Source organism: Ylistrum balloti, unplaced genomic scaffold (genome assembly GCF_031769215.1).
Source record: "Ylistrum balloti isolate Yb309-2 unplaced genomic scaffold, AGI_CSIRO_Ybal_v1 Utg370066, whole genome shotgun sequence".
Lineage (NCBI taxonomy): Eukaryota > Metazoa > Mollusca > Bivalvia > Pectinida > Pectinidae > Ylistrum > Ylistrum balloti.
Genome location: NW_026782111.1, coordinates 389,642 through 400,755, shown reverse-complemented (window position 1 = coordinate 400,755; position 11,114 = coordinate 389,642). Strand labels below are relative to the sequence as shown.

Sequence of the window (11,114 nt, the reverse complement as noted above, 5' to 3'; positions counted from 1 at the left end):
GATCTCGTTCATGACATGTGACAATACAACATCACGAGGTTGAATACATCGAAATTTGATGCACTGCCAAACACCTAAGTGTCGAATCTGAGAAAGCATTGAATACATCGAAATTTGATACACTGCCAAACACCTAGGTGTTGATCTGAGAAAGCAAATAGTGATGTCATTTCCCTTTATGTCAAAGTCGAAAAAAAATCATACAGCTAAATACTCAAATGTCGATGGTGGGAAAATAAATGATACAGACAATGCCCTTTGTGTCGAAATTGAGAAAACAATTCATGAAGTCATTTTTATGTCGAAGTTAAAGAAATAATTAATGTATAGTCAATTCCCGTTATATCGAAGTTGAAAAAAACTTTATTATAATACGCACTGATTTCGACATACATGGACTAAAATTTGAAATACAAATATGGCTTTACTTTATCATCCTGAATAATGTCCAAAAATAAAAAATAGACACAATGTACCAAAGTAAACGTCCATAAGACGATCATGACTTTGAGCTAAAACTTCGTTATATCATATACGAAATAAGAATGTTTTGCGAAAAGGGAGGATTGACATAGTATAAAGACACTTATGGGAGAGTTGTTCCCTGAATGTTCTTTTGGTACAAGTGCTGTTACAAACATATACGCATAAAGTAAAAAAGACATTAAATCATTCAAATTAGAGAGAAAAAAACATAAATTGAACATTATACATCTTGCAGTCATTTACCAAATGCTTGTACTTTGCATGATTTACATTTCATTTCGGGAATAAGATGACTTAAATTGTTATAATCGTCCAAATGGTCTAGTTTGCACATTAATTCTCCCGTGCTTTCTTCCGTTGCCCATTTCACTGATTTATCGTCCATGTCTTCGATATATCTGTGTGTATGAATCGACATTTACTTTGCGAGAAGAATTGCTGAGAAGTCATTAGCTATATACCTTAAGTTTATCTGCTGTGCTTGTTAATGAATATGTGAACATCATGTGTTATTTGATTGAATCTTATAGGTTACGGAATGAAATTTTCCCCCATAAATAAGTTAAAATTAGTCTGACAAGCTGTCCTAGATTAAAATAAAAGATATTATCATACAAAATGTATATCGCAAATTTATGTTGGGCTATAAATTCAAACTTATTTATTTGATATTGACATAAGTTTTAAGTAATTATGTGCATTTGATTTTTTTTTTATATTATTATTGATATTTCTTTAAAAGTTTAAGCATACTTTTAAACATATCTTTATACAATTCGTGCTACATGATTTAAATTTCGGTTTTGTTCGGTTAATATTTTTTTGTTATTTTTGGATAATTTGATATTTGATTTATAGATCAACATATGAGTTTTGTTGATCTACAAAGTGTATCATCTGAGCTGACCATGTATCATAGTTTCTCTTTCTTGTGTGTGTGTTTTTTTTTTTTTTAAAGTAATTTGAAAGTGTTTGAATATAATACATGGTCTATCTATAGCTCTGAAGTTGATGTGTAGAACTTCACACAGGTAGAAAGATCGGTTAGTTTAACATAATACTTATACACAAAAACGTGTGTATCTTAATGGCTTTTTGTTGGTTTTTTCGCTGAGTTTTCTTTAAAAATATATATAAATCTTAAATATCTATGGTGTGTGTACATATATATAACTGATATATACATATATCAATAATATTTATATTGTTGAAATTGTAAACGTTTTAAATGTGCACACAAGACTTCCGTGATAGATATAAGTACACTCGGAAGGGGGCGTGGCTGTTGATATCGATCTACGATAGATGAAACCTGTTCAGAACAGAAAAGGTGTTCTTTAATCGTCTCAGCAAAATTGATAAGAAAAAGTGTCGATTTTTATGACAGTAACTTCCTTGTCTTTTTTGTTAAGATATCTTATGGTTTTTAAAGTAGGATATTGTCACTTTCAAAATATCACTTTTAACCGCCCTCTAATTAGCGTCGACTGGAATGTTGGAAATAACAGCCCAAAAATCATTTTCAAAACTGTCTATCAGAAATGTTGTCAATTTATTTGACTCCCGTTGTGTGAAACTGTATACAAGTTTTTTATATTCGTTTTATATCACACTCCTAAACTTTAACTAGGCGTTAGCTACACTACAGAATCTCAAATGTGCAGCAGGACGTCCTCTGTACGGATCTCGAATATCCGTAAATTTCAAATCTCACTCTCAAAATATTTACCAGAAAAAATAAATGTTAAAATAATCTTTGTGAATTGCCATTCCGTACTCCAACACGGATTATAAAATATTCGGATTAATGATTTTTCTTTGCCGGACTAAAGAAATTAGTATGAAGTTGATTCACTATCATTATTCCTCATTCTACCTATTTCCCTACATTCAAACATAATAAGATATTTTTTTAATATTGATTTTAAGATTTTAACTATTTTTCAGTTTTTACTTTTTTACATAGATACATACATATATATAATGATCAATGATGTTGAAGATCATTTTAGAAGTTCTGTTTTATTTGACTCGTCCTGACGCCAAAGTAGCATACAATGCAGTAAAGAATACTTTTTAGAAGAAATATTGATTATCGTTATGAGATTAGATTAATTACACCTATATTTCAATTGAAGAACTTCTGTATGGTAATCTATGCTTTGAAAATATTCGAAATTTCTTTTGTGATATTTTACAATAAAAAAACAATGTATAAAACTGAAATTTCGACTCAAACTATTCCTACCTCATGCATACTTTAGAATATAAAAATGAAACTTATTCCTGGAAAAAGGATTGTAATTTGAGAGGAAAAAAATACATAAATTAAGCTATTCGTCAGTATCTCAGTTCATTTCATCTCTTGAATTGTTCATATACCAAATCAAAGGTATGGACTATGTTAATGAGTAATTAATCAATCTAATGAAGATTAATTCAATGATTAATTTGAAATTTATAGATTTTTTTCTGTGTACTTTAAATGAAAAGAAAGGGAAAAATTTCACAGAATAAGTTACATCTACTTATCTCAATTCCTAATATAGTTAAGCTAAAATTGACGCCCATACACAAAAAATATTATTTGAATTTTACTAAGATTTTATCACTTTCCTAAGATATAAAATATATTTTTGGGTGTATACAGTCTGCGGTTTGTGGTTGCTGTAAAAGTGAGCCGGATGTGAAATGCATTTTTAAAATAAAGTTGGTAAGATATATATCCAAGACACAACTTTAGAATTATGTTGTCGAATTGGAAAACTTATCTGATGCCATAAGGTTAATAAGGAGGCAGTGTAAACTTGATGTATCCTAATAAAACAGCCTCGACAGATTATGAAATTACATGTAAATAGAATAATGAGCACACTTTGTGATTTTTTTTAATTGTTTTTTTTTATTATTTAAATAATATGCCTTTCAGAATGAAGATGTTGATATACATTTTGTAATCAAGTTAAAATACACCCCTCGCAAAAGATATCGTTATTTATATATATATATATATAAAACATAAATGATTATTGTACTCGATGTAGTTTCCAAAATAAATAAACAACATTTATACAGCAAACCCATACATAGTTGATACAAATATTAAGATTCGTAAATCAAAAGTAAACAAAAAAACAGTAAATAACACAAACTGGGTGAAAAGCCGGTTTTTCTGTTCTGATGTCTGCCATCCATTGATGATACCTTACACCACTTGTATTATTAAAATGTATTAACCTGTTCGGTTTACACTGTTACCGCGCTCGGAAACAGAAGTTGGCCAGCACAATAAAAACATCGTTTACCAGACGAGGCCTGGGTTTGTTAACAGCGTCAAGAAAAGAGCCTCCGTTTGCTTCTTGAAAGACTGGTGCTAATTCTTTTTCAGTGCGATCATGAAAGCCCGGTTATCTTTTATTTTGTAAGAACATAAAAAAGTATCAGAATACATTTTCACCCTGTAAAATATGATCATTTTGAGATTCTGAAAAGTAATCGGCTACAATAAGGTTTCAGGTTATTTTGATAAGAAATTTGCCATTAGCATTTTTGCTTTTTTGTTGTTGTTTTTTATTTTTATTTTAATTTGTAAGAGTTTGTTCTGCAAGCTAACAAATCTTTGTCTCAGAGATGCATTTCGGTCGCTTAGGATGGGTTTAACATGAAGAACTGTCTGTGTATCACCAAATATCTTTGTATCGAAGCATAATTAATTTCATCGTTTAAAGTGATACCCGCGATTGGTTTAGATGTCCAGAACATTTTGCTAATTCAATTGCCTCTCATCTGGAGAGTCAGCGTATAGTAATTAGTGAACTGTGGCTGATGCATGACGGGACAGTTTGTTGATGGAAAAAGTCTGGTCGAGATTGGTTGATCAACGAATTACATTCCCCTCCCACTGTTGTAAATGGCTAACACCTCACGCAGACCATGGTCATGTGTTAAAACATTGTTATCCCGATTCTTACAAGTCTCGTGTCCTCGACAACACATTGATAACGAGAGGTACATATCTTGAAAGGATTCTACTTCTTTTTTGTCCGTTTTATTTTCCCAAGTTTTTTTATATTCAAGCCAAGAAGATGGAGACATATATTATTTTTCGGTACTAAAATTCGCAACGTTTCAAGGAAATTTGAAGGACTTTTATTCAAACATATCATACATCGAGAATCATTCATTCAATACTTTTATATATACATTCTCGTAACATTGTTTAAAAGCTACTCATTGTTTTTGCCTCAGGTCATTCGCTGTACGCTCGGCAGACGACAGTTTGTAATCAGACGAAATATTCGCGCCTCACGCCGCTTGTGTACCTTAGGGGTGTTTTCAGTAGCGCGCAGACGACATATCCTTACAGTTATTTAACTGTCAGTCAATCAAGTGGCCCGGCCTCGTTTTGGTGTTTTGTTTTTGTTGTGGTGTGCTGGAAAGACTCTTGTGGAGTTTGACTCCTGGGTACTTAGATACATTGACAGACCACGGATACTATACAACTCGTACTTTCTACCCAGAGGAAAGTCGGACAGAAAAAAAGTATCTGTTTTCTGGAAGACGTAATATCTGTGGACGAATGCACCAGTGGACCTACGGGAATGTTTGTTTACTCGTCCTAAATGTATAGTTTTCCAAGAAAGAAAATTTGATCTATATTTTTTTCACTTTGATTTCACTTGTGGAAAAGTTTCATCAAAATCAGACCCAATGAAAATCATGTCAACATCCAGCGGGGTCAGTGATTCTGAGGACAGTTGTAAGGACCAATATGAACCGATACGAAAACTCGCAATGGTACAACTTCAACCTCCTAGAAATCCAAACAAACCTTTCACGTCTTTTGCAATCAAAGATATTCTAGGGTCTAGTAACAATAATAATAATAATACTAATAGTAATGTGCAGCATAGAAATTTACATTTTAACAATGCAATAAATTCGAGGATTGTGAGACCTTGGGATAATAGATCTAGTCCGGGGAGAGATTCCGAACTGTCGTCAGATGCTGAAGAAGAGGAAATCAACGTTGATGACGATGATCATATCCCAAGTTTGAAAACTGTTTCTCCTCTTGACGCTCTGATGGAGATGGCAAATAAGACATTTGAAGGATTAGAAACAGCAGATGCTGCAGGTATGTATTTTTGATATTTTTTAATTTTCTGTATTAAAGTATACATGAAATTTATTAAAAAATGATAGCTGATTGTTGCTTTTACAACTTTTCTCGTTTTAAATCAAGTTATAAACTAAAATTAACATTAATTGGTTATTTATACTCTATTTATAATATCAATTCATAACAATTGTTAATATTATTCAAAAAGTATAATTATATTCACAGAAATCATCAAATTTTTACATTAACATTTACATGAATGAGGGTTACGACTAAAATGGGAATGCATGTATGTATTTCTAAACTAAATGCAAAATGTAGAGCAAACCCATTCATAATAGTTGTTATATGACTTAAATGTTTGCAATTTATTGCAATAAATCAAATAAGATATTCGTATACTTAGACAAAGTATCCAAGAAGAGAAGTAAAAATAATGAATGTAAATATACATAAATATTAATATTTATTTATTAACATGTACCTCTTCAGTTACATTTTTTTCTTTAGAAACTGAAAATCAATATCATAAATCTAAATTTCCAAAGTAATTATTTATTATCAAATGCTTTAAACACATAATAAATTATTTCATTTTTGCATCAATTGGATCGAATTGTCTAAGAACGTTTGAAGAAAGAGCCAATTCTAAGGAATCGCGTTTTATTCAGTTAATAGAATGTTAATTGATTAATTATGTAATCAATTTCACGAGATTGCTGACTATACAAAACTTAGAGTTGATCACATCGTGCTGAGACGACGCAAGGCCATAGCAACAATACATGGTAGAAATAACTGCGAAATTCGTTTTAGAAGTAGCATTTAAATATGATGTATGAAATAATTTCCAGAAATAAATATAAATCATTTTGAATCATTTTCAGTAGCTCGCCATCGTAAACAAGCCTCTATTTAAACTAATTTGATCGCTCTGTATGAATCATCGTGTGGTAATATATTAAATATGACACATTCTTTAATTACGTTAAAGTTATTTGGTCATATTCATTCAATTAGGTACCATTAATTAACAGCAGAACAATTATTGAGAAATGTTGCGATTTATTGATACATCCATATTCAAAAGCAATGATTTAATTATTTTTGTTAAATTTAGTTATAAATTGAAATGTATTACATAAAAAATGTTCTTAAACCTATTTTACAAATTTTATTAGATATAAATTAATCACATATGAAAATATTAAAATATTATTACAAAACAAAAATACAAAATTTAATATTATGATTGTAGTGTCGTCTATTTATTAACATTTAAATAAATTATATATGTACAATATATATTTACATATTTACAACATATCTAGGTTACAATTTCCTTCGGCAACAGACGATATATGTACAAACTTTAGATGTGGTTAAATCTTTTGTTTTTGAACATAATTTATAGACCAGATTTCAAATAATGTTTTCAGGCTTTCATCTTTGACCATGGTAATCTACCAATTAATAAGATCATAAAACTTCTGAAGTTCATCCCAAAATAAAGACCTGTAATAAATTTTCAGTAAACCATTAATTACGTCATATTTTTGTACATAAAACACCTTTGCCGACAAAAGGGTATTAAAGATTTGTAGAAACTCTTGAAATGAAAGAGTTTTACAACAGAACTGCACATTAAAGGTAGCACGTTACGGAGTTCTGTCGCCACGGGCAGTCTATTTATTAGCTGACCACTTGACCATAATAAAGACACTTTCACTAACAAATATATCTCGGTCCTAATCGACTGGTTGATTTACGACCTGGCTTTAGAGAACTGACCACAAAATATCCATAGAGTTGAAAGACTTTCCGACAGCTACTGGCGATTTTGATTTCTAGTGTACTTGTGCTGTAGAAGTGATCAAGATGTGTTAAATCTATCAGGACAGCGGTCAGTTTACACCTATCGGATGGTCAATTTGGCCTTGTTACATCTTTACCCCTTGGCAGTAAATCTGACAAATTATCTGCAATATGTTCGCGGTCAAAACCTCGTTAGTATATGCATACAACATGCCACTTACCATACGGAATGGCTTCTTATCTGAAACACTCGATTTCCATATTAGAAAATAATTTAAAATGCTTTGATGCATAACTAAGAACGTTTCAAACAATAATGTTTTTGAAACTACGAAAACACTTTAAATTTATGTATATTTCTTAAAAAGACCTTAACATGACATCATTTATTGTCTTTGTTTTAGATAAGTATTTAGTTCATTTTGATTACATGACTGAAAGATTTGAACTGTTCGATAGCATATCTCATTCAGGATTATAAATACTATGAAAACACACGCACAAAAAAAAAAAAAAAACCCACAAAACAAAAAGAAAACTAGTAGTGAAATACTGATATAAGTTTTGCAAGTTTTTCCAAACTATTCCTTTTTTCTTCTTCCTTTCTTTTAAATATTTTGAATTGAATTGTATATTTTGGTCTTTCTTTCTATATTTCCATGACATCACATTATTATTTTTACTTGTTGCACAAACAGAGTCTTTCCAGTTTTACTATATCATACAATTCATCTCTCTATTTACAAACATAAATTCATTGAAGGTAAACCTCTCAGTTCCGTTTTACATAATTATATGTTTTTTACTTATCTTTAAGCGGGAATTATTTTGATAATTACTACCTTACTTTGAGAGTTTGATTTATAATTTTGGACGTAATCAGTTGAGTATCCCATAAAATTGGAAAAAACATGGATCAAATCCCAGAATCAGGAAACGTGGATGAAAAGATAGCAGATCCTAGTGGATAATTTAATAGTCTATATTTATAGTTTATGATGATTTTGTTGTCTCTTTCGGCATACGCAAAGTTTTACACTGAAAGGTGTGTGTAATTTATGATCAAGTTGATCCCGCTGAAGGCATATACGGAAAATCCTCACATCTTAATACTTTTAACAGATTTTACATAGATAAAATGTATATAGCTTGGACTTGTTTCTTTGCGTCCGAAATAATTTAATTAAAAGTTGAAAGAACTTTATGGATATTTATATCCGAAACGTCAGATCAAAGTTAAGTACAAACAAACTATATAAAAAAAGGAGAAGATTTTGACAGGACAACAGTGTTCTCAACCATTTGGGTTTGAGATATAGCCGTGGTGCTGTTTATTATTCTCTATACAAATAGATTTGCGGGTGAGCCTGTTATTATTTCCGGAATCATATTCTCCCTTTCGAACGTTATAATTTACAAACAATTTTCTTCTTTTTATCTGCTAATTCAACTCATCTTTTACCATAAACTAGGTTCGGTTTTTTTCACGTCGCTGTCCTTTAGCACATTCACAAAGCGATATGTTTTCAAACGAACAGAAGGTGATACAATTACTAGTTTGGCTGTACATTATTAGCACTTTGCTATACACCTACAGCTTTTCTAGATGACAAAAATGGTTAATTTAAGACTTGAATGTAACGATGGTCATTTTCATGGTCTTAATGGTCGTTTATCCAATAATACGCCAGCTATAACCTTCCATTGACGTTCTGACACCACCAACTATCAGTCACAAAGCTTAGATAGAAAGCCATGTGTTCTCTAACTCCATTTCAATCACAATGCTCCTCGGAGGGTTGTAATAATTTAAAGTGTATCATTCATCACGCACATGTCGTTTCTTAACCCGCATATTCTTAAATGTTGCACAGTTAAACAAAATTTCATCATAACAATACAAAATTATCAGATATTAATGAAACGAGAGATAAATCATTTAAGAATATTTGGTTCGATAAATAGTCCCATCATGTATTAGTTTATTTCGAAGTTATATTTAAATTCTCGGGTGAAATAATTGATAAAATTAGAACGAAAGAACATTTATAATATAATGAACAATATGCTGTATGAATAAGCGTTGCATGCACAAAATTTGCTTTTTTTTTGTTTCAAGATCCAATTGTTGTTATCATGTATACTGACATCACATATATTTCAGAACAAAAACTTTACCCTGTTTCTCTATGTCTACATTAATTTGAAGAGAATACGTATATATCGAATATTTTTTTATTTTCTTTTTCAAATTGTAATATAATTTCAAAACAACATTAATTTGAGATCTTATAAAACGTAATATTGTGACTGAAACTGTATGTGATAAATAATCGTGATATTCAAGTACTATTTATCAAGAATCCACAAAAAATATTCACTGTTGAATTTCTGTGAAAGAGTAAATTTCTGAAAGTTCATAGAGTTGATTCAGAGACGCTTGGGACAAGTTTAATTACCTCGTATGCCAGTAGCAGAGGACTCGTAATTAATCAATATTAACCAATATCTTAAGTATTAATTAGCTAAGCGGTTATAATTACGAGGCTAGTGTTTGACATACCTAAAAAGTATTTTGTTCGATAAAAAACAAACAAAAACACAAGAAAATACCAACATGTGAACATAATCATAATCCAAACTAATGACAATGTCATTTATTCAATAGGAAATAAGATAATATTTCACACACAGCTTTTGTACCTTGTCATAAGATAGAATTTTTTTTTATTATTTGTATAACGTATTAGACAGAAATAATCACAATTTTGTCCTAAGTCGATGTATAACCTTGTCAAAAAATTTCTTTTCTATGAGGGTAAAACAGTACACTTTCATAAACAGGTATTGTGATGTCAAATTTTTAAATATATTTGATAGACTTTCTGTAATTTGAAAAAAAAAGTAAGAGGAGAGTTTCATCAGTTACCGTTTAATGTGATTATGAAATGTAATCATATAGTTTGTGCTTCAATGAAATCGTTCTTAATCGAGATGGATTTAAGTATATAGCTAAAGTGTTATTTTATAAACTTTGAAATCAAGACAAAAATCAATAAACTGTCAGACACACTTCAGTCGAACGGCAATAAATGAGGACGCTGCAAGCCAGATTCTGAAAAGCTCCCGTGAAACAACAACGCCACAATATGACGCGTTTTAACACCGATAAAAGAAATATTCAAATTATAAATTCATACCAATTGGAGCTAATGTATAACACTTCTGTTGCAGTCAATTAAAGTACGTAACAAGTTGGCTTTTCAATTTTACAATCAATATTAGACTTTATTGAGGATAGGAAAAAAGACAAAATTGAACAAAAATTCAAACAGCAATACAGGACTGTCTATTTCTTTATCTGTCTTGGAATCTCATAACAAATAAAGAGAAAATATTCATATATTAAACTTGTATTCCAGATATATCTTATGTAGTTATTCTTGAATGAAACTTTTGATTGCTGCAGTTATGAAGTTTTTAAATGGAAGTACTGTTGATGGTTTACAGCTTGATTTCATAAGGCTTTGAAGGTTTTCATTCTTCAATCAAGCAAGTGTATTAAATTATTAATTGTTTTCATTATACCAGGATGCGGGTGAAACACTTTTACCTTACTAAGGCGCATTGTATAAGCACTTTTGAACTTATTAAAGATTGAATAGTGCTTATTTGATTTATGAGGCAAAAT

The 11,114-nt window shown here is 30.4% G+C and overlaps 1 protein-coding gene across 1 annotated transcript in view; it reads left to right on the top strand.

Moving 5' to 3' along the window:
- The first annotated feature begins 5,190 nt into the window (after positions 1 to 5,190).
- The window catches only part of LOC132549611 (transcription factor LBX1-like), a 31,408-nt gene continuing 25,484 nt past the window's right edge, over positions 5,191 to 11,114 (top strand). Inside the window, exon 1 of the mRNA XM_060213556.1 lies at positions 5,191 to 5,623. Within this exon, the coding sequence (XP_060069539.1) occupies positions 5,197 to 5,623 (427 nt within the window). The 5' untranslated portion in view covers positions 5,191 to 5,196. The remainder of the gene's footprint in view (positions 5,624 to 11,114) is intronic.